The 24231-nt window shown below is 46.3% G+C and overlaps 1 protein-coding gene across 1 annotated transcript in view; it reads left to right on the top strand.

Moving 5' to 3' along the window:
• The first annotated feature begins 764 nt into the window (after nucleotides 1–764).
• LOC135243690 (caveolae-associated protein 1-like) overlaps nucleotides 765–24231 on the top strand; it is a 35868-nt gene continuing 12401 nt past the window's right edge. The window contains exon 1 of the mRNA XM_064315683.1: nucleotides 765–1551. Coding sequence (XP_064171753.1) covers nucleotides 1066–1551 — 486 coding nt within the window. The 5' untranslated portion in view covers nucleotides 765–1065. The remainder of the gene's footprint in view (nucleotides 1552–24231) is intronic.

Here is a 24231-nt window from a genome sequence, read left to right as displayed (position 1 = left end):
TTCTGACCTCAAGTAAACAGAATTCACAAACAAAGTAAAGGCCCAAATTTAGGTGATTTTGCTTTTTTTTCCCCTGGCAGTTACATCATCACAAATGCTCCAGTACCACAATCAATAATCCACCGGTGAACATTTAGTTAAATCAGATAATAATAATTTTGAATCTTAAAAGTACTCATTTGCTAGCAGGATACTCAGATACAAGGAAGTGCACTAAAAACTTTGTGGTCACCATCTTGGTTTGGTGTGGAAGCTACCCTGCTTGCTAACTAATAATTGCCCAAAAAATTAAAACTGTTGTTTTTACAGCTGTATAATCTTTGTGGGAAGCTAATTTCTTTAAATGCATTCTCTGTCATTTCACATGCAAACTCCACATAATATCACTTCATGACTCAGCTAGCTACATGACTACAAGGCAGGCTATAAAACCTCAAACTGAATTTGTAGCCATTAGACAACTCTTAACCAAAACATGGTGTAGCCAGCTACATAGCCACATTTGTTTCCTTCATACAGCTGGCTGGGTACTTAGCCACACAGCTTCATTAACCAGCTGTATGACTAGCTAGCTTGCTAACTTCAGCACAGTTGAATGGCTCCTGCCTGAGCCATCCATGCTTGCATGTAAAAACCTCTGGAGGGTGGTGATTAGTGGAGGGGACCTGTTATCCTGGGGGGGGGGGGGGAGAGGGGCGGAGAAATGGGAGGCGCTGAGGGGTACAGGGGTGGGGAGGAATGAGAAAGCTGGAAGCGAGTTTGACTGGGTGCTCTGACAGGGTCCTGTGGCATTTGGGTATGTGCGCTCTGTAGCTGTAACCGTTAGTGCTGTCTGATCCCGTTGGCTGGCCAGCATCTCAGGACTTAAGTGCAGAAAGTGTGGGAGAGAAAGGGGAGGGATATAAAAAAAGCAAAGTAGACTTTAAGTAGAAGAGAAAGCAAGAGAAGGAAGAGGTAAAGAAGAAGTGAAGGGCTTGGAATCGGGTCTTTGGGGTGCCATTAAAGAGCTTGTTTTTCCGTTTTGTGTGTGTGTGACTTCTTGCACTTGCTGAGGCGTTGACAGCCATGGCAGATTCGAGCGCACAGCTGGACCGGGTGCCCCTCACCAAGGCGTTGGATGACGACGAGGAGGTTGCCCTGGCCAACCCAGGGGCCGCAGGCAAGCACAAGGAAGAGGAGGACGAGGCGGGGTCTGGGGGGAAAGGGGTGAAGAGCGAAGCCCAGATAAATGGAGTGATGGTCCTCGCCCTGCTGGATAAGATCATCGGCGTGGTGGACCAAATCCAGCAGACCCAGAATGGGCTGGAGGCACGGCAGGATGACATGGAGCGCTCGGTGAGTGGCATCCACGGCGAGCTCACCAAGCTGACCAAGAGCTATGGCACGACCAGCGGCACCGTCAACAAGATGCTGGACAAAGTGCGCAAGGTCAGCGTCAACATCAAGTCTGTGCGCTCCGACCTGGAGAAGCAGGCTGGCCAGATCAAGCGCCTGGAGAGCAACGAGCACGAGCTTCTGAAGAGACGCAACTTCAAAGTCATGATCTACCAGGTGAGGCGCAGCTGCACGAGATTCGGGCAGGGGTGGGCTATGATCATTCTTTGCCTGATTTTTAACCTGATTTAATTTTACTCCATGACAACGTCAAAAATCATCCGTGCAATCCATATTGCCACAGCAATTGTGGCATCACGCCAATGCTGTCATTTGGTTGGCTGTGGATTGTTCCTGCAACTGCTCCCTGTGCATCATAAAGGTCCTGCTGTTTATACATTATCTGAGCTATTGTTGGTCCCCTCTTTAGTTTAATGCATAATTGTGTAGGGAATGTCCTTCAAGTAGAAACTGGGAGTTCTTCCCTTGGCAGAGACCAATGGGCTGTTTTCATGAGCTGTTGCTAGCCAGAGATGCTGAACAGCATTTCAACTGCAGCATTTTAACTGCAGCACATGATTACTAAATAAATTCTAAATAAGAGCAAAAAACTACAGTTGAAAAAAGAAACTGCCTTGATTTACTGTGCGGGTCAGAATATCGCATTCCATGCAATAAAGCCAAAAACTCACAAATTATATTTTAATGACAGTAAACCGGCATGCAGGATGGGGCCAGAATGAGACGTATCCTTTCATCTCTGAACCAAAGATTTCAGCAGAGTCAATCCATAAAATACGAGCAGGAGACTGAAAGAGAGGCACTGGTATTGTGCATAGTTCACCATGCAGAATTATCCACATCTTTATAAGTACACATATTATTTGTAAAATGTCTTATGCAATTTCCTCATTATGATCTCATCAAGTGATACCTCATTTTGTAGCTCTGATTCTGTACTTTAAAATCAAACGTTGAAACATTATCCAAAGTATGTATCTGTTCACATGTCATGTTTTCATTCAGACAGATGGGAAATCATGTCAATTCAACACCCATGATGAAATGAACAAATAAAAATGTATTTGAAGACATTATGAAAAATTAATTTGAGTTGAAAATAAGCAAAATACATACAACTCTATATAGTCTTATGCATATAAAGTGAAATGTACAAATTCTAAATGCATCATTTTTTTCACTAAGACAGATGGAAAATCATGTTAGTCAACACTCACATAAATAGATAGATGCCAGGTAAATGCTGTGTAAAAATTTGTGTAAGTTGCTCTGGATAAAAGCGTCTGCTAAATGCCTGAAATGTAATGCAATATATTGCTATTAATGGTTCAGTTAGGAACATTTCTAAATGGTCTCTATAGCCATCGACATTGTGAGTGTGTTAAGGGTTTCTCAGTTAGTCAATAGCCGCGTTTCCACCGCAGGAACTATACCCCGGAACTAGGAACCTTTTGAGGAACTCAGTGCGTTTCCACCGCAGGAACTAGGGTCTAAATTTAGTTCTGGGGGCTTTGTTTTACCCCCCAAAACGTTCCTGCTCGGGGGGTAGTACTTTCCGAAAGTACAGGAACCTTTTGGGTGGAGCTTGCAGCGCTGAACATTTCTGATTGGTCGAGTACTCGTAGCATTTGTGTTGTATTTATTTTCCGCCATTACCCGCCATGTTTGAAAATATGCAGCGGCAAACCAATTTATTTTCATAATAACTTCAAATCAAACTTGTATGTTATGCGGCGCAGTAGCCTACTTTTGGTTATAGCCTGTCAACGTCTTGGAATTATAACGTGTGCTCTTCTGTTCTTTTCTTGCTTTAGTATTCGTTTTATAAAATGCTAAGCATTCGTGCTGGGACAGCATATTACGTAGGCTACCAAAACATTCAAACGGATTAATTCGGTTGCTGAATATTTTCTTCCGGATTTTCTTTGTTAGCCCGTTGTAATGAACTCAAAACGTTTGATACAGTTATGTGAGGTATGCGGTAGTTCTGCATAATTAACATTGGTGATACAGTACAAGCAAACTGGAAATCACCTTCCGCACTTTTTATCCCGGTAAAATAACAGGTTAATTCTAGTAATCTTCCCTTTAGCTTTTTCAGACTGCCGTAATTTTACTCAATTTTACTGCCATTTTTCAATTCCACGAAAAGACCAGGAAGACTATGGACTCATTTATGGTGCATGGTTCGCATCTGGAGGGCACACTTCGCTGCTCGGCTAGCAGTAACTTCGAAGGAAAGCAAACGGTGGCTGTACCACTACTAATTTACATTTTCACGCAAGTCCGAGTTTTCGTTCTATTCTTGTCATTTTGCGATTAGCCTATATGGAATTGACGACGAGAAAGTAATAAAACAGCAAATTGTTAAAACGTGTGCATGTTTTCTGCTGTTAATGAATGTGTTTGAGAGGATATATGAAAATCAATAAATACAAAAGTAACCATATATAGTCATTGTTGGTAACCCGTTGTATATAAGTGGAATAAACCCCTCCGGGCTGTCCCGGTTATTAGAAAATAATGTAGGCTACTTCGGTGGTAGTATGGGGTTACAGAAGAAATCATATGACAGATGGACCGACGACAACGTCAGTGGGCTAATTTGCCTAATCTTCGCGGTACTTTAGACCCCAGTGGAAACGCAGACAACCATTGGCTGAAGGAACCTTTTAGTTCCTGGTAAAGTAGTTCCTGGGACTGAAAGTTCCGGGTAATTTTGGTGGAAACGCGGCTAATGACTCTCAGAGCTTGAAATTGCAGCCAAGGCGTCACTAAGGAAGTTCTGATTCCTGTTGAGAATTTGAAAAGATACACTGGCAGTGCAATACCTTTACAAGATTGAGTCAGGAGACAGATAGACGGACAGACATATACAGTGGATAGATGCAGGGCACAGAGAGCATTCTACCAGCGACTGGCACTTTTGGAAAGGGCCCGCTCCCTCGATGCCCTTTTTAGCATGGCGTGCTGAAATGTGTAGCAGCTTGTGAGCCGGTGGAATGGCGCGCGATAGTGAAATATCTCCCCCCGGCTCGCGGGTGCTTCGGGCAGACTCAGTCCAAATTTAACTTTCCTAGGGCTCCTCAGCCAGAGCAATCGACACGGGACTGAGGGGCTGTTCACAGGGCTGGGCTAAATGCACAAAAAGTATTTGGTGTAGGTGGCAGGTGCTACAGACCTATACCGTTTAAAGAGGCCAGCAACGCCTGCTACATATGAAAAGCTTGAGTGCGTGTATGTGAAACACTGCTTAGTGCTGCCTCTCTGAAGGCACACCTCTTCTCTTTCTTTCTTTAAGCCATACTAACCACAGCTGCTTTAGGGCTGCAACTGTTTGCAGGGTTATGGTATTGAAATAAGAATATAAGAAATAAGAGTCGGGATTTCAGTACGTTGCAGGTACGCCTATCTTTACGGAAGAATCAACTGTCAGCTGTGGCTACTCTTGTGGAAAGAGAACGTACTCTGATATACTGAAATAAAATACATTATCACTGTCAGAGGGGATATTGTAGCACTGTGCCACACAGTAAAGCATACAGTGTAAACTCTAACAGAGTACATATGAATACAATAGGGTCCATATGCACTCTGTAAGTCGATAACACTGTACATTTTACTGTGCACATGTATTAATAAACGTACAATTATTACTCTTTTCAGATATTGCAAATTTTTTTTTAAGACACATTGTTGTGAATGTATATTAATCATATTTTCTGAAGAGTCCAAATTTTCACAATGGATTGCAACATATCCTATTTGCATAAAGATAGCTAGATGAACAGCTCATACATTTCTCTTGTCAGAAATCCAGTTGGTAACAGTTTTTTTCCACTATTGCTTCAGTGTTAGTGTCGGTGCAAGAAAAGTCACAAGATGCTAATGACTGTATGCTCAAGTTGTGTCAAATCTGACCTCAACAAGCCACCAATTTCACTCACGTTGTCGGAATTATATCGCTTTTCCTTGTCGCGGTGCATTTTAGTCGGATGGCTCTGTGACCTGTGAGGTGCATTTCTGATGTGTAGCATTAATCCGATTAAGGGGGGGGGAGCAAATATTGCGGAAGGAACACTTCCACTGTGTGGACAGCCAGCTGAGAAGCCGAGGCGGGCTCATTGTCCGTAAGGCGCCGTTGCAGGCTGGACTTCAGGTTCTTAGCCCTTTTACCAAGGCTGCACGGTGCAGGTTCATTGGCCCCAAGCAGACCGTGCAAACTCCGCCGCGTCAAGGCCCCAAAGCCAGTATCTGTGCAGTACTCACGCTCGGCGATGCAGAGGCCTTAAAGCCAGTATCTGTGCAGTACTCACGATCAGCGATGCAGGGACACAGGGGCCCTAAAGCCAGTATCTGTGCAGTACTCACGCTCAGCGATGCAGGGGCCCTAAAGCCAGTATCTGTGCAGTACTCACGATCAGCAATGCAGGGACACAGGGGCCCTAAAGCCAGTATCTGTGCAGTACTCATGCTCAGCGATGCAGGGGCCCTAAAGCCAGTATCTGTGCAGTACTCACGATTTGCGATGCAGGGGCCCTAAAGCCAGTATCCGTGCAGTACTCATGCTCAGCGATGCAGGGGCCCTAAAGCCAGTATCTGTGCAGTACTCATGCTCAGCGATGCAGGGGCCCTAAAGCCAGTATCTGTGCAGTACTCACGCTCGGCGATGCGCCAGAGGCCCTAAAGCCAGTATCTGTGCAGTACTCACGATCTGCGATGCAGGGACACAGGGGCCCTAAAGTCAGTATCTGTGCAGTACTTACGCTCGGCGATGCAGAGACACAGGGGCCCTAAAGCCAGTATCTGTGCAGTACTCACGATCAGCGATGCAGGGGCCCTAAAGCCAGTATCTGTGCAGTACTCACGCTCGGCGATGCAGAGACACAGGGGCCCTAAAGCCAGTATCTGTGCAGTACTCACGATCTGCGATGCAGGGACACAGGGGCCCTAAAGTCAGTATCTGTGCAGTACTTACGCTCGGCGATGCAGAGACACAGGGGCCCTAAAGACAGTATCTGTGCAGTACTCACGCTCGGCGATGCAGAGACACAGGGGCCCTAAAGCCAGTATCTGTGCAGTACTCACGCTCAGCGATGCAGGGACACAGGGGCCCTAAAGCCAGTATCTGTGCAGTACTCACGCTCAGCGATGCAGAGACACAGGGGCCCTAAAGCCAGTATCTGTGCCGTATGGGATCAGCCTGGCTGCATTTTGAAGCAGGCAAATTTCCCAGGTAAAGTCCATTTGTCAGAGGAGTGGCTTTCACTGCAAGTACAGCAGGAGAATGTATTCCCTCATTTACCATGCTATGTCTCTGCCCCAGCACGTGCTAATAATGGCCACATGTTTTCACATTACTAGCTGAAGGGAGGGGGTTTGACGGCGCTATATTTTTATAATTAAATCAGATCACACAGAGAACACATGATCCTGCTACATCTCTTAGGTGGGTAATGGCACAATGGGCACAACAGTGTGGCACAATGGGCACAGCTGATTCCCAGCGGTGTTCCTCTCATTATATCCTTGACCATGTGACCCTGAGCACTGGCATGGTGCAGATTCGATCTGAGGCCGTGAGGCGCGTCCACACACCACAGTGTGTTGCCTTAACCCAACGAGCCATCCAGCATCCCCCAGCTGGTGATTTTAAGGTAAAAACAAAACAACAAGTAGTGCAGAGGTATAAGCACTCGCCCACCACCGCAGACACCCGGGTTCAATCCCCAGCAGCGGTACTTCCGGCTTGGTCAGACGTTCCTACGAACACAATTGGCAGTGTTTGAGGGTGGGAAGCCGGTGAGGGTATAAGTCCTGATCGGTGCATTAGCGACTCCTAATGGTTGGTCGGGGCGCCTGTTCAACGGGGAGGGGGGATCTGGGAGAGATAGCGCGAACCTCCGCACGCGTTACTCTCTCCCAGTGAAACTCCTCGCTGTCGGGTGAAAAGAAGCAGCTGGCGACTCCACATGTATCGGAGGAGGCATGTGGTAGTCTACACCCTCCCCAGACTGACAGAGCATAGCGCATCGACCAGGACCGTGATACACACAGGGAATTAGTATAACGCCTAAATTGGGAAGAAAATGGGAGAAAATGGCAAAAAAACAACAGCCACACCCTGCAGGTCTCTAGGACCAGGGGTGCACAGCATGCTGGGATGCAGACCAGCTCCTGTAGCTGGGGAGTGTGCACCAGCTGAAGGCCAGCAAGCCATGTCTGACACCCCCCTGAGGCTTGCCCCCCGCGAGGGGGGAGCCGCACAGCCTGCGGGATCTGTGCGAGAGCCGGTTCTGGGACAGGCAGGCCCCGAGCAGGAATTCGGCAGCTGTCTGCGGGGAACAGGAGCTCCCTGTGCCGGGCGCTGAGGCGGGTGCGTGCGTTTGGGAGGGACGGCAGAGCAGACTTAGCTCTGTGATTCATGCCCCAGGCATTCCTCCACCCAACAGCCATCATTCACTCTACTGTTTCTCCCCATGCGTGTTCACCTCCCAAAACTGTGCACACTCTCTCCCCCAATCCCACCCCCACTTCCCCCAATCCCACCCCACTAATCCCCACTCTCCCTCTATCTAACCCCCACTTCCCCAAATCCCACCCCCACTAACCCCCTACTCTCCCCCTATCCCACCCCCACTAACCCCCTACTCTCCCCCATCCCACCCCCACTATATTACATTACAGGCATTTGGCAGACGCTCTTATCCAGAATGACTAACCCCCTACTCTCCCCCTATCCCACCCCCACTAACTCCCCACTCTCCCACTATCCCACCCCCACTAACCCCCCACTCTCCCCCTACCCCACCCCCTCTAACCCTCCCACTCTCCCCCTGTCCCACCCCCACTAACCCCATACTCCTACTCTATCCCACCCCCACTAGCCCCTACTCTCCCCCAATCCCACCCCACTAACCCCCACTCTCCCTCTATCTCACTCCCACTTCCCCTATCCCACCCCCACTAACCCCCTACTCTCCCCCTATCCCACCCCACTAACCCCACTCTCCCTCTATCTCACCCCCACTTCCCCTATCCCACCCCCACTAACCCTACCACTCTCCCCCTATCCCACCCCCACTAACCCCCACACTCCTCCTCTATCCCACCCCCACTAACCCCCCACTCTCCCCATCTCACCCCACTAACCCCCTACTCTTCCCAATCCCACCCCCACTAATCCTCACACTCCTCTGCTATCCCACCCCCACTAAACCCCTAATTCTTGCCCAGTTCCACCCCACTAACCCCCACTCTCCCTCCATCCCACCCCCACTAACCCCCACTCTCCCCTATCCACCCCACTAACCCCCACTCTCCCTCTATCCCACCCCCACTAACCCCCACTCTCCCTCTATCCCACCCCACCAACCCCCACTCTCCCTCTATCCCACCCCCACTAACCCCCCACTCTCCCCCTATCCCACCCCCACTAACCCCCCCACTCTCCCTCTATCCCACCCCCACTAACCCCCCAATCTCCCTCTATCCCACCCCCACTAACCCCCCACTCTCCCCTATCCCACCCCCACTAACCCCCCCACTCTCCCCCTATCCCACCCCCACTAACCCCCCCACTCTCCCCCTATCCCCACCCCCACTAACCCCCCCACTCTCCCCTATCCCACCCCCACTAACCCCCCCTAATTTGGATTCATGTCGATAAATATGAGTGGACAGGAGGGTGAGCGTGAGCAACTATTCTTTATATTCTTTATATTCACCTCTTGGCATTTCAGGGCTTTGTAATGATAGCAGTGGGGGTCACTTATTTTTAAATTTTTCCAAAATTTGATGGCTCTTTTCTGAATATTAATTAGTAGTGGATATTGGCCTAATTCTGCCCTGCATGCATTATTTGTAGTTTTCCTCTGAACCCGTAGGATACTTTTACAGAACTCTGCATGCAGGGTCTCAACTGGATGTTTGTCCCATTTTGCAAATTTGTGTTGTGTGAGTGGACCTCACACCTCACTGCCATAATGTGCAATTGGGTCAATTACTGATTTGAACATTTTTTGCCAAATGCCAAATGGAATTTCTATTTGAATTGACTTTTTAATGGCATAGAAAGCCCACTCCCCCTGTCCCAGCACACCCCTACCTCCACTTTCCCCCTGTCCCACCAGTACACTCTCCCTGTCCCAGCAGCACACCCCCCACTCTCCCCCTCCCCCCCCCCACTTTCCCCCTGTCCCACCAGCACACCGCCCCCCCACTCTCCCCCCTCCCCCACACTTTCCCCCTGTCCCACCAGCACTTTCCCCTGTCCCACCAGTACACTCCCCTGCCCCAGCACACCCCCCACCCACTTTCCCCTGTCCCACCAGCACTTTCCCCTGTCCCACCAGTACACTCCCCCTGCCCAGCACACCCCCCCCCACTTTCCCCTGTCCCACCAGCACTTCCCTGTCCACCAGTACACTCCCCTGTCCCAGCACACCCCTCCCCACACTTTCCCCCTGTCCACCAGCACTTTCCCCCTGTCCCACCAGTACACTCCTCCTGTCCCAGCACACCCCTCCCCCACACTTTCCCCGTCCCACCAGCACTTTCCCCTGTCCCACCAGTACACTCCCCTGTCCCAGCACACCCCTCCCCCACACTTTCCCCCTGTCCCACCAGCACTTTCCCCCTGTCCCACCAGTACACTCCTCCTGTCCCAGCACACCCCTCCCCCACACTTTCCCCCTGTCCCACCAGCACTTTCCCCCTGTCCCACCAGTACACTCCCCTGCCCCAGCACACCCACCCACCCACTTTCCCCTGTCCCACCAGCACTTTCTCCCTGTCCCACCAGTACACTCCCCCTGTCCCAGCGCACCCTTCCCCCCTCACCCCTTCCACACTTGGCCGCAGGCCCGCTGTCTGGCAGATTCAGCACTTCTGTGCTGCGTGTCACCGTCTGTGCAGCAGGCCTGCTGAAGGCATCAGCTTCTGCTCCTCTCAATCACAGCCGCCCCCTGCATATCATGTTCATGGTAAATAACTTACTTACATGGTACAGATAGCAGGGCTAGCCCTTTGGACTAGATTTACATGCTGAGGTGGTCTGTCTTTTTGAAAGAGGTGTGTGTTAGGGAGCACACACATGCACATGAGCGTGCAGTTGCAGATCTCAGATAAGTATTCAAAAGATGTTCAGTTTGCTATTCTGTTTGTTTCCCTATTCCCTGAAAATAGTGATGTGTATGTTACATTTCACACACACACACACACACACACAACACATGCACACACCTTTCAATGCACAAGGATTTATCATAATTTCTGACCATATATCACTTCCAGAAAAATTATATAAAAATACATATACCTTATATGTTAATCTCAAGCAAATATTTCTATATTTGCCTGCACAGTGTTGTAAATATACTGTATGTGTGCAGTACCTTCATAATATAATTTATTTCAATATAGTTTGGTATTCCATTTCTATAAGGGTAAAAGAGTAGGAATTCTTTTTATAGCCAGTGTAACTGAGAGAACATGCTGGTGTTTGTTCCCCGGTGAATGCATGAGACATTTAGAGGACTCTGAGAAGAGGGGGAGCATTTATCTGCAGATTGAAAGGAAGGAAGAGAGCAAAAAAGAGAGGAATGCAGCCAGGTCCCTTCAGGGTCTCACCAGTGATGGAAGAATACAGGGAAACCAGGGGGATCAGAAACCTTCTATACTGTGAGGGAGTGTGAGAGAGAGGGAAACCAGGGGGATCAGAAACCTTCTATACTGTGAGGGAGTGTGAGAGACAGGGCTCGTGAGGGAGTGTGAGAGAGAAGGGATCAACTCTTATGTGGGGATGAGAGACAGAAACCAGGGACTGTCTATACTGTGAGGGAGGTGAGAGAGGCAGGGGAGCTTGTTGAGAGACACTGGCCAGGGTAGTTACATTAGAGTATCTGATGCATGCTGATCTATATTTGGGCTGGGATTAGATGCTCTCCTCAAGCCAGACCCTGACAACACAGGGACACTGTGTGTGTGTGTGTATCTGTATGGTGTATGTGTGTATAATGTATGTTTGTGCATGTTTGTGTGAGCTTGTTTGCATGCACATGTCTATGTGTGCAAATGTGGCGTCTGTATGTATGTGCATGAGCGGGAATATATATATATATGTATATGTGTGTGTATATGTTTGCGTTTGTGTTCTTGTGTGCACATGTACTGTATGTACATGGATACGTCTGTGCATGTTTGTACGTGTGTGTGCGCATGCACACGTGGACTTGTGCATTTGCATAACGTATGTGTGTAAATTCTACATGCATGCATGTTTGTGTGTTTGTGTAAACTGTGTGTGCGTGTAAACTATGTATGTTTGTGGGTATAAACTGTATGTATATGGGCGCGTGAAAACTGTGTGTGTGTACAGTATGTCTGTGTGTGTGCATGCGGTGTGTGTGTGTGTGTGTGTGTGTGTACAGTATGTCTGTGTGTGTGTGCATGTGGTGTGTGTGTGTATGCATGTGTGTGTGGTATATGTGTGTGTGTGGGTATAAACTGTATGTATATGGGCGCGTGAAAACTGTGTGTGTGTACAGTATGTCTGTGTGTGTGCATGCGGCGTGTGTGTGTGCGTACGGTATTTCTGTGTGTGTGTGTGTGTGTGCATGCGGTGTGTGTGTGTCTGTCTGCATGCGGTGTGTGTGTGTGCGTATATCTGTGTGGGTGTGTGTGTGCATGTGGCGTGTGTGTGCGTGTGTGTGTGGTGTATGTGTGTGTGTGTGTGTGTTTGTGGCGTATGTGTGTGTGCGAGTGTGTGTGCATGTGTGTGTGTGGCGTATGTGTGTTTGTGCGTGTGTGTGTGTGTGTGTGTGTGCGAGTGTGTGTGCATGTGTGTGTGTGGCGTATGTGTGTGTGCGTGTGTCGTATGTTTGTGTGTGTGTGTGTGTGTGTTTGTGTGTGCGTGTGTGTGTGTGCACAGAGAACCAGGAGCAAGTGTGACTATTTTAGTGACTGCTTGTTTATGTGTCTGACAGAAGGTGTTAATATAGTGCCGTCATTTGGATTTCTAATGAAATACTCTTCATAGCTTTTTTTGGGTGTAAATTTCCACTGGCTGGTATGAGGTGTATGGACTGGAGGAGCACTGCATTGTGTCATTTTGATTAAGGAATGCTTAAAGATATATTTCAGTTTCCTGTAGCCATTAACAAATCCCATTCACCAATGGGAATCAACAGAGCCCCAATGGACACTCATACCTGATAGTCACCATGTGCTCTCTGAACTCTACTGTTGGCCCTGCCCCACTGCACCTAGCTGACCTGTGCCTGAGGAGCATTAAAACACACACATTTACCCAGCACTCTAACACTAAAACTCACACATTTACCCAGCACTCTAACACTAAAATACACACGTTTACCCAGCACTCTAACACACACACACTTACCCAGCACTCTAACTCTAAGATACCCACATTTACCCAGCATTCTAACACTAAAACACACACATTTACCCAGCATTCTAACACTAAAACACACACATTTACCCAGCACTCTAACATTAAAACACACACATTTACCCAGCGCTCTAACATTAAAACACACACATTTACCCAGCACTCTAACACTAAAACACACACGTTTACCCAGCACTCTAACATTAAAACACACACATTTACCCAGCACTCTAACACTAAAACACACACATTTACCCAGCACTCTAACATTAAAACACACACATTTACCCAGCACTTTAACACTAAAACAAACACATTTACCCAGCATTCTAACATTAGAACACACACACTTACACAGCACTCTAACACTAAAACACACACACTTACCCAGCACTCTAACAATAAAATACACACATTTACCCAGAATTCTAACACTAAAACACACACACTTACCCAGCACTCTAGCATTAAAACACACACATTTACCCAGCGCTCAAACACACACACACTTACCCAGCACTCTAACAATAAAACACACATTTACCCAGCATTCTAACACTAAAACACACACACTTACCCAGCACTCTAACAATAAAATACACACATTTACCCAGCATTCTAACATTAAAACACACACTTACCCAGCAGTCTAACTTTAAAACACACACATTTATCCAGCATTCTAACATTAGAGCACACACATTTACCCAGCATTCTAACATTAAAACACACACGTTTACCCAGCATTCTAACACTAAAACACACACACTTACCCAGCACTCTAACATTAAAACACACACATTTACCAGGCACTTTAACATTAAACACACATTTACCCAGCACTCTAACATTAAAACACACACATTAACCCAGCGCTCTAACACTAAAACACACACATTTACCCAGCACTTTAACATTAAACACACACATTTACCCAGCACTCTAACATTAAAACACACACATTTACCCAGCGCTCTAACATTAAAACACACACATTTACCCAGCATTCTAACATTAAAACACACACATTTACCCAGCATTCTAACATTAAAACACACACGTTTACCCAGCATTCTAACACTAAAACACACACACTTACCCAGCACTCTAACATTAAAACACACACATTTACCAGGCACTTTAACATTAAACACACACATTTACCCAGCACTCTAACATTAAAACACACACATTTACCCAGCGCTTTAACACTAAAACACACACATTTACCCAGCATTCTAACATTAAAACACATACATTTACCCAGCACTCTAACATTAAAACACACACATTTACCCAGCGCTCTAACATTAAAACACACACATTTACCCAGCATTCTAACATTAAAACACACACATTTACCCAGCACTCTAACATTAAAACACACACATTTACCCAGCATTCTAACTCTAAAACACACACACTTACACAGCGCTCTAACACTAAAACACACACACTTACCCAGCACTCTAACAATAAAATACATACATTTACCCAGCATTCTAACACTAAAACACACACACTTACCCAGCAGTCAACAATAAAATACACACATTTACCCAGCATTCTAACATTAAAACACACACTTACCCAGCAGTCTAACATAAAAACACACACATGTTTACCCAGCATTCTAACACTAAAACACACACATTTACCCAGCATTCTAACATTAAAACACACACATTTACCCAGCACTCTAACATTAAAACATACACATTTACCCAGCACTCTAACATTAAAACACACACATTTACCCAGCACTCTAACATTAAAACACACACGTTTACCCAGCATTCTAACATTAAAACACACACATTTACACAGGGCTCTGCGCTAACAGGAGCACACTAATGCATCCCGATTAGTACTTGTTTTCCTAAATGCATTTTCCAGTTAGCACACATCAGGTTTCAGGGAAATGTGTGCAGCGTGGAGCCCTACATTTTCCCTATGATCTGTAACTAAGCTCACAAAAACAGTCCAGACTGCTGCAGCATATAAACAGGAATTTCACTTTCATTATAAATACGCCTGAGACAGGGAGGGGAATGGCCGTGGGGTCATGTTTCATTAAGAAGGGCTGAATTTAGCTGTCTGTCACAGAGATTGGTGGATTACACACCCTGAATATGTATGCCGTATATATCTTTGTATTTATAAAGTGCCAGCATTGCAGTTCCAGGTATGACTGCCACCAAAGGCATATTTGCTCACGTGGCAGTCAATAGTGAATGTACAGCTCAGGAAGAGACCACCCCATATTTTTAGCTGTGACCTCAGCTCTATAGCTCTGTCTGTTGGTCAGTCGGTTGGTTGGTCGGTTGGTCGGTTGGTTAGTTGGTCCACAAAAATTGACCCACCCCGTAGCGGCCACAGTTTTCGCTCCAGGAAGCTGAAATTTGGCATGGCCATTGGTCACAACCGAAGGTAGAGCTGAGTAACTTTAAAGGCCAATTGACCAAGAGGGGGTGTGGCGATGGGCGCGGCCTATCACTAAAAGGCGAATAACTCCCAAATAGATTCACAGATTTGTACAAGATTTTGTGGAAAGGTTGGTCATGACCCAAAGAAGCTGTCACGTGTTTGTGTGAGGCTGCGTGCATGGATGCATGCACACATGGATGTATGCGCATGTGCTGTCGCAGCTATTGCGGATTCGCACTTGTTTCAAGAGAAATCAAATATTGATTGTTGAACGCTTTTTAAGCAATGACATTATTTTTTTAAATTATTTATTTATGTGTATAAACTTGCTTAGTTTTTATAATTTAATGTGTAAAAACACTGTGTTCTTTAGTATTTTGACCACTTGTCATTTTCTGCAAATAAATGTTCTGAATGACAATATTTTAGTTTGGAATTAAAATTGAATGTGGTAAACAATTCATTATAGAATATCAACAGTTAGATTTTACACAGACACGTATTCATTAACTTTGACACTGAAAAATCGATGTGGTCTTCTAATTGTTTCCAGAGCTGCATGGTCTCTTTAGTCACTTGAAACAGCTTTGAACCAACTGCAGAAAGACCTGGCATTAGTTGTGAGAAAGAAAACAGTGTGAGGAGCACTCCACAGGTTACTAAGGAAGCAAGCCGTCTCAGACAGTGTGAGGAGCGCTTTACAGGTTACTAAGGAAGCAAGCTGTCTCAGTGTGAGGGATGCTCTACAGGTTACTAAGGAAGCAAGCTGTCTCAGTGTGAGGAGCGCTCTACAGGTTACTAAGGAAGCAAGCTGTCTCAGTGTGAGGGATGCTCTACAGGTTACTAAGGAAGCAAGCTGTCTCAGTGTGAGGGGCGCTCTACAGGTTACTAAGGAAGCAAGCTGTCTCAGTGTGAGGGATGCTCTACAGGTTACTAAGGAAGCAAGCTGTCTCTACAGGTTACTAAGGAAGCAAGTAGTTTCAGACAGTGTGAGGGGCGCTCTACAGGTTACTAAGGAAGCAAGCTGTCTCAGTGTGAGGAGCGCTCTACAGGTTACTAAGGAAGCAAGCTGTCTCAGTGTGAGGAGCGCTCTACAGGTTACTAAGGAGGCAAGCTGTCTCTACAGGTTACTAAGGAAGCAAGTAGTTTCAGACAGTGTGAGGGGCGCTCTACAGGTTACTAAGGAAGCAAGCTGTCTCAGTGTGAGGAGCGCTTTACAGGTTACTAAGGAAGCAAGCTGTCTCAGTGTGAGGAGCGCTCTACAGGTTACTAAGGAAGCAAGCTGTCTCAGTGTGAGGGACACTCTACAGGTTACTAAGGAGGCAAGCTGTCTCAGTGTGAGGGATGCTCTACAGGTTACTAAGGAAGCAAGCTGTCTCAGTGTGAGGGGCGCTCTACAGGTTATTAAGGAAGCAAGCTGTCTCAGTGTGAGGGGCGCTCCACAGGTTACTAAGGAAGCAAGCTGTCTCTACAGGTTACTAAGGAAGCAAGTAGTTTCAGACAGTGTGAGGGGCGCTCTACAGGTTACTAAGGAAGCAAGCTGTCTCAGACAGTGCCTCCAGCAGTTACACATGTAATAAGAATCAATCAAATTAATGAATGGTCAGAGGAAATGTATGGCACTTGAGTCTGCTTCTAAGAACAACTAAAAACAAAATAGGGTTGAAAGTATTTTCAAACTCAGAAACTGAACTTAAATAATTCAAATGGTGGAAATTTTTAAAAACAATTGAAAAGATATCAGGTTATGATGCATAGATAAAGAGAACATGAATTAGCTGTTAATGCGAGTCCTGTTCTTAGGGTTGGAGCTAGCCTGTCATATATATTGGTCCAAGGCTTGATGACTAGGCTATGAAGAATGTAATTAAATTAAGTCTTTGTGATGAAGAATAGAGTAAGAAACCATGTAGTGAAACAGCTGGATTGCAGATGTGTGTGTGTGTGTGTGTGTGTGTATGTGCGGGGAATAGCGTGCTGTTTCATGACCTTAGGCTTGGTTAGTGTTCACTGCTTTGCTAAAAGAACAGGGTGAAACCTCTATCTCATTTCCCATTATTTCTTATGGTGTTTAATGCCTGTTATATGTCCCAAGAAGACATGAAACTAAACATTGGAATGCAACCCCTCTGATTTACATGAATTCTTATGGGAGAAAATTGCCTTTTATATGTCGTTTCCTATAACATCAGGTTTTTTTGGAATGTAACTGAAATATACATCAAGGACCCCCTGTACAAAAGCTGCTCCCCAGCCGAGAACTGAACCTATAACCTCTGAGTTATGTCCAGTCCAGTCCTGTCCTGTCCTGTCCAGTCCTGTTCAGTCCTGTCCAGTTCAGGCTCCCAGCCATTAAGATAGGAGTATACTGGATAAGAACGAAATCAAACCGCAGCTGAACACGGCACCGCATGCAAACATGTGTATACGCACTGTGGCTTTGTACTCTAGAGGATAAATATGGCTGTGATAAAGGAGCAGGAACTTTGAGAGATGGATTATTTAAAAGTTGCTGTAGTTTATTTAGCACTGCGAAAAATATAAGGAAGAAAGAGACAATGGTCTGTTTGTCTGCTCAATCAGATGAAGAGATGGATACAGCCACACATGTAACACGTTGCTGTGTCCCTGCAGCTGGTGTGTGTGTGTGTGTGTGTGTGTGTGTTACACCTTGCTGTGACCCTGCAGCTGGCGTGTGTGTGTTACACCTCGCTGTGTCCCTGCAGCTGGTATGTGTGTGTGTGTGTGTGTGTGTGTGTGTAACACCTCGCTGTGTCCCTGCAGCTGGTGTGTGTGTGTGTGTGTGTGTGTGTGTTACACCTAGCTGTGTTCCTGCAGCTGGTATGTGTGTGTGTGTGTGTGTGTGTGTGTAACACCTCGCTGTGTCCCTGCAGCTGGTATGTGTGTGTGTGTGTGTGTGTGTGTGTGTAACACCTCGCTGTGTCCCTGCAGCTGGTGTGTGTGTGTGTGTGTGTGTGTGTTACACCTAGCTGTGTCCCTGCAGCTGGCGTGTGTGTGTGTGTTACACCTCGCTGTGTCCCTGCAGCTGGTGTGTGTGTGTGTGTGTGTAACACCTCGCTGTGTCCCTGCAGCTGGTGTGTGTGTGTGTGTGTGTGTTACACCTAGCTGTGTTCCTGCAGCTGGCGTGTGTGTGTGTGTTACACCTTGCTGTGTCCCTGCAGCTGGTGTGTGTGTGTGTGTGTGTTACACTTCACTGTGACCCTGCAGCTGGCGTGTGTGTGTGTGTGTGTGTGTAACACCTCACTGTGACCCTGCAGCTGGTGTGTGTGTGTGTTACACTTCACTGTGACCCTGCAGCTGGTGTGTGTGTGTGTGTGTGTGTGTGTTACACCTCGCTGTGTCCCTGCAGCTGGTGTGTGTGTGTGTGTGTGTGTTACACCTTGCTGTGACCCTGCAGCTGGCGTGTGTGTGTGTGTTACACCTCGCTGTGTCCCTGCAGCTGGTGTGTGTGTGTGTGTGTGTGTAACACCTCGCTGTGTCCCTGCAGCTGGTGTGTGTGTGTGTGTGTGTGTTACACCTAGCTGTGTTCCTGCAGCTGGCGTGTGCGTGTGTGTTACACCTTGCTGTGACCCTGCAGCTGGTGTGTGTGTGTGTGTGTGTGTGTTACACTTCACTGTGACCCTGCAGCTGGCGTGTGTGTGTGTGTGTAACACCTCACTGTGACCCTGCAGCTGGTGTGTGTGTGTGTTACACTTCACTGTGACCCTGCAGCTGGTGTGTGTGTGTGTTACACTTCACTGTGACCCTGCAGCTGGCGTGTGTGTGTGTGTGTGTGTAACACCTCACTGTGACCCTGCAGCTGGTGTGTGTGTGTGCGTGTGTGTAACACCTCACTGTGACCCTGCAGCTGGTGTGTGTGTGTGTTACACTTCACTGTGACCCTGCAGCTGGTGTGTGTGTGTGTGTGTTACACCTGTGTAGTGGGGCGACATAGCTCAGGAGGTAAGACCGATTGTCTGGCAGTCGGAGGGTTGCCGGTTCAAACCCCGCCCTGGGCATGTCGAAGTGTCCTTGAGCAAGACACCTAACCCCTAACCCCTAACTGCTCTGGCGAATGAGAGGCATCAATTGTAAAGCGCTTTGGATAAAAGCGCTATATAAATGCATCATTTACCCATGTGTATTTACACCACTGTACCTGCAGCTGGTGTTGTGTGTGTTACATCTGTGACCTGAGTGGTGTGTGTGTGTGTGTTACACCTCACTGTGACCCTGCAGCTGGTGTTGGGGTGTGTAACTCACTGGACTGCAGTGGTGGTGTGTGTTACACCTCCTGTGTCCCTGCAGCTGGTGTGTGTGTGTGTGTGTTACACCTTGCTGTGACCCTGCAGCTGGTGTGTGTGTAGTGTGGTGGTACACTCACTGTGCCCTGGCAGCTGGTGGTTGTGTGTGTGTGTGTCTGCTGTGTGTGTGTGTGTTACACCTCCTGGTCCTGCAGCTGTGGTTGTGGTGGGTTGTTTACACCTCACTGTGTCCTGCAGCTGGTGTGTGTGTGTGTGTGTGTTACACCTCACTGTGTCCCTGCAGCTGTGGTGTGTGTGTGTTACACTCACTGTGTCCTGCAGCTGGTGGTGGTGTATTGTGGGTTTTAACCTCACTGTGTCCCTGCAGCTGGTGTGTGTGTGTGTGTGTGTGTTACACCTCGCTGTGTCCCTGCAGCTGGTGTGTGTGTGTGTTACACCTTGCTGTGTCCCTGCAGCTGGTGTGTGTGTGTGTTACACCTCACTGTGTCCCTGCAGCTGGTGTGTGTGTGTGTGTGTGTGTGTGTTACACCTCACTGTGTCCCTGCAGCTGGTGTGTGTGTGTATGTGTGTGTGTGTTACACCTCACTGTGTCCCTGCAGCTGGTGTGTGTGTGTGTTACACCTCACTGTGTCCCTGCAGCTGGTGTGTGTGTGTGTTACACCTCCTGTGTCCTGCAGCTGGTGTGTGGTGTGTGTGTTTACACCTCACTGTGTCCCTGCAGCTGGTGTGTGTGTGGTGTGTGTGTGTTACACCTCAGCTGTGTCCCTGCAGCTGGTGTGTGTGTGTGTGTTACACCTGCTGTGCCTGCAGCTGGTGTGTGTGTGTGTGTGTTACACCTTGCTGTGACCCTGCAGCTGGTGTGTGTGTGTGTGTGTGTTACACCTTGCTGTGTCCCTGCAGCTGGTGTGTGTGTGGTGGTACTGTGTGTGAGCTGTGGTGTGTGTGTTCACACCTCACTGTGTCCCTGCAGCTGGTGATGTGTGTGTTGTGTGTGTGTGTTACACCTCACTGTGTCCCTGCAGCTGGTGTGTGTGTGTGTGTGTGTGTGTGTGTGTTACACCTCACTGTGTCCCTGCAGCTGGTGTGTGTGTGTGTGTGTGTGTGTGTGTGTGTGTGTTACACCTCACTGTGACCCTGCAGCTTGTGCTTGTGTTTCAGGGGACACATTTTAGGAGAAAACAATGTTTAAAATTGGCTTTGCACAGCTTTTAAGCATTTGCAGACTTAAGTAATGCATTTTTCAGGCCTACTATTTTTTGTCCAGGTACTGGTTCCTTCAGCCAGTAGTGATGTGCAAGCAGCAGTGCCTGTAGTCATAATATGGAGCTATTTTTGTAGCAGAAGTCACAAATCTGTAGAATGGATTCACAGATCTTATAATTGTTTCACAAATCTGTAGAATGGATTCACAAATCTGTTAATGGTCTCATAAATCTGTAGAAACATTTCACAAATCTGTAAATTAAAGTGAGAATACATGCAAGAACAAACTCTTACAACTACAGCAAAGACAACTCAATACTTACGAGCTCTCAAATCTGCGATTGCAACTTCTGAAATGCTATGCTGTGTATCATTTGGTGCGAAAGTGATTTTTACCTTTGTGTCTTCAGCTAGTTGGAAAAGTTAAATCAAAGCTGATTTAGATGGAATACCATGTCCTAGATTCCAAATTACTGCTACAGCCAGGTCATGGTAAATCATTTGAATGCAGCATGAATTAAAATGGTTCTATATTGGTTGTTGCATGTATTGTTGATGTTTATGTTGTTATCCGTTACATTGTTCTTAGTAGAAATATGACAGAATATGGTGGTTATCCGCGGGTGAGTTCCTTGCGTTTTTTGTTTTTTATTTCAGGATTTGGTCAAAAATGACAAGTTCAGTTTTAAAAGTAAAGTAATGGCTGTACAGCATCATCCCAATCCGCTTGTCTGATTGGTTGGAAGAACAGGCATTGACCTCCCCATTCTACAGTTACGAATGCCGTTATACAAGTTTGCTAATCTTTTGCTCAAAGTTCACTGCAAAATTTTAAAATGGCAGATTTGACAGGGTGTAATTAATGACTTGTCTTTGCTGTAGTTGTAAAAGTTTGCAATTGTTCTTGCATGCATTCTCACAGTAATTTACACATTTGTGAATCCATTCTACAGATTTGTGAAACCATTTACACATTTGTGACCTTTGCCACAAAAATACCTCCATATTATGGTTCATTTGGCCTGGTCCTCATTAACTTGCAAAGTCAAATTTTTCTGTGTTTACCAAAAGGAAGTTGCATTTGAACGGCCAACAAAGTTTTAAACACCAGGTGCAAACTTGGGTAAGTTCCATGATACCTGAGTTGTGACGTGTCATTGACCTCACCCTATTGTCAATGTTTCCTGGACAATGTACACAGTTACTTCAATTTAGAAGACATTTGGTCCGACTCTGGACCAGGCTAGATATACAGTATATTGTCTTACCTCAGTGTTATTTAACAAATAGGATGACTTCATTATTTGTGCACACAATGTAATCCAGTGAAGGCTGGTGGAAGGCATCCTTCACATATCCTTGTGATGTAGAGGAACTCAATTTAAGTGTCACTTATTGGGGTGTTGGGTCACCATGTGGGACCAGGGTGGGCGGGACTCTCTGTGGCAGCAGGATTACAACACCACTCTTCCACTGGGAAAGTCAATCAATTCACCCGGAATTTTGCAGTAGGAATATGACACCACTTTTCTACTGGGAAATTCAATCAATTCACCCTTTCAGAAGTGGATGGAAGAGGTAAACGCTGCCTCAGACACCATTCCAGAATATCCCATAAACACTTGTTTGACCAGGTCTGGTGACGAAGAAGGCTATGTCATATGTAAAATGTCAGTGCTGTGCTCCCCGCACTACTGGGTAAATGCTTGTGCTGTGTGGATGGGGATACTGTAATCCTGAAAAACAGCCCTCCCTGCAGGGATGGAATGCTTTAACATGGGGTAATGTTGACCACTCAGTACCAGAATGCTTTAACATGGGGTAATGTTGACCACTCAGTACCAGAATGCTTTAACATGGGGTAATGTTGATCACTCAATACCATTCAGTCTTGCCTTCTAAGGGTATGAGGATACGCGGACCATAATGACCACGACCCTTCACTGTTGGAATGCTGTTGTGTTTCTGCTTTTTGTTCAGTACCTGTTTATACCATGATATCATCGGTCAGAACTGAAAACCATCGAAAAGCACTTGTTTGACAACTAAAGTAGAATAGAATTCCGCAGAATTGAATGGTATCTCATTTATGTAAAGCAGGGGTTCCCAGTCTTATCCGGAAAGGGCTAGTGTGGGTGCAGGTTTTTGTTTTAGCCCAGCACTACAACACGTCTTTCAGCTAATAATAGTTTTGAATCAAGACATTGATAAGTAGAATCAGTGGTCTTAGTTCTGGGCTAAAACGAAATCCTGCTCCCACTCTGGCCCATTTTGAACAAGATTGGACACCCCTGATGAGAAGCTTTGTAATCAAAAATGGCATTCAAAATGGCGGTACACACTGGAATGCTTTTATTGTCACAGATAAAATAACATGCATTTTAATATGAACATTTTTGAGGTGGCTCCTCAGGAATAGAACTATCCCAATTCAGGAGCACTATTTGAATATACACCAGTGCCTGGATGACTTAATCACATTACAGAACAATTGGGATAGTTCTTGAGCAAATTCAAGAATGTTCATATTAAAATGTATGTTATTTTATCTGTGACAATAAAAGCATTCCAGTGTGTAATGCCATTTTGAATGCCATTTTTTTTTCAAAGCTTCCCATCAGGGGTGTCCAGTCTTACTGGTGTGTATTCAAGTATTGCTAGTGAGGATACAGTGGACCCCAGCCCACATTTTAGGTGCCTTGTGTGCAAGAAGGGACCCCCTGAAATGCACCATTACTGCATAGTTCTGTCTGAGGCGAGATGTGACTCCAGCCTAATCCTGTTTCACCCCAAACAGTAGGAGACACCCCCTGAGCTGAGTTTTAATCTTAGAGGAAGGCTGCAAGCCCATACCCAGCTGTTCTCACCCTACACTCAAACAGCACGCCTGAGATTCATGTGACCACTCCTTCACGCAGTCCTCTCATAGCGTAATCCTACACGCCCCGCTCTCTTAGGGGCACACAGTCACAGATCAAAGAGGAAAACGCCTGAAACCCGAGTCACACACGCACGCCTGCTGGTCAATCCCATAATTCCACAATGAAAGGTGTTGTGCTCATTCATAAGCATTTCATTAGCAACGGATGTTTTCTAGCCTTTTCTAAGATTTAGCATATGTACTCTAGTACATCTTCCTTTCAGTCAGAGGAAAGCAATACATCATACATTATAGCCTGATAGAGGTGTACAAATCCAGTCCGGTGTTTGTTTCACTTTTAACATTTTAGCACAGCTGTAACTTTAAAAAAATACCAGATCAAATAAATCACTGGTCTAATGAAATAATTAAGAGAAGATGTTGTCATGAAATTCAGAAGCTGGTTGGTCCTCATTGTGCTCCCCTGGATAATGACTATACATTAATTTTACTGTAACTGCAAAAAGGTTTTGTCAGTATAAACTGACTGCACTCACTAAAACTACAGTCACTCATGAAGCCTGAATTGCTGTGGCTTTTGGTGGTTTGGCCCTTATGAATATTTACACAGTAGAACTACGTCTCTACACTTTCATCATGTCTACATCTCT

Source organism: Anguilla rostrata, chromosome 17 (assembly GCF_018555375.3).
Source record: "Anguilla rostrata isolate EN2019 chromosome 17, ASM1855537v3, whole genome shotgun sequence".
NCBI lineage: Eukaryota > Metazoa > Chordata > Actinopteri > Anguilliformes > Anguillidae > Anguilla > Anguilla rostrata.
This window is presented reverse-complemented; position numbering and strand designations above follow the sequence as displayed.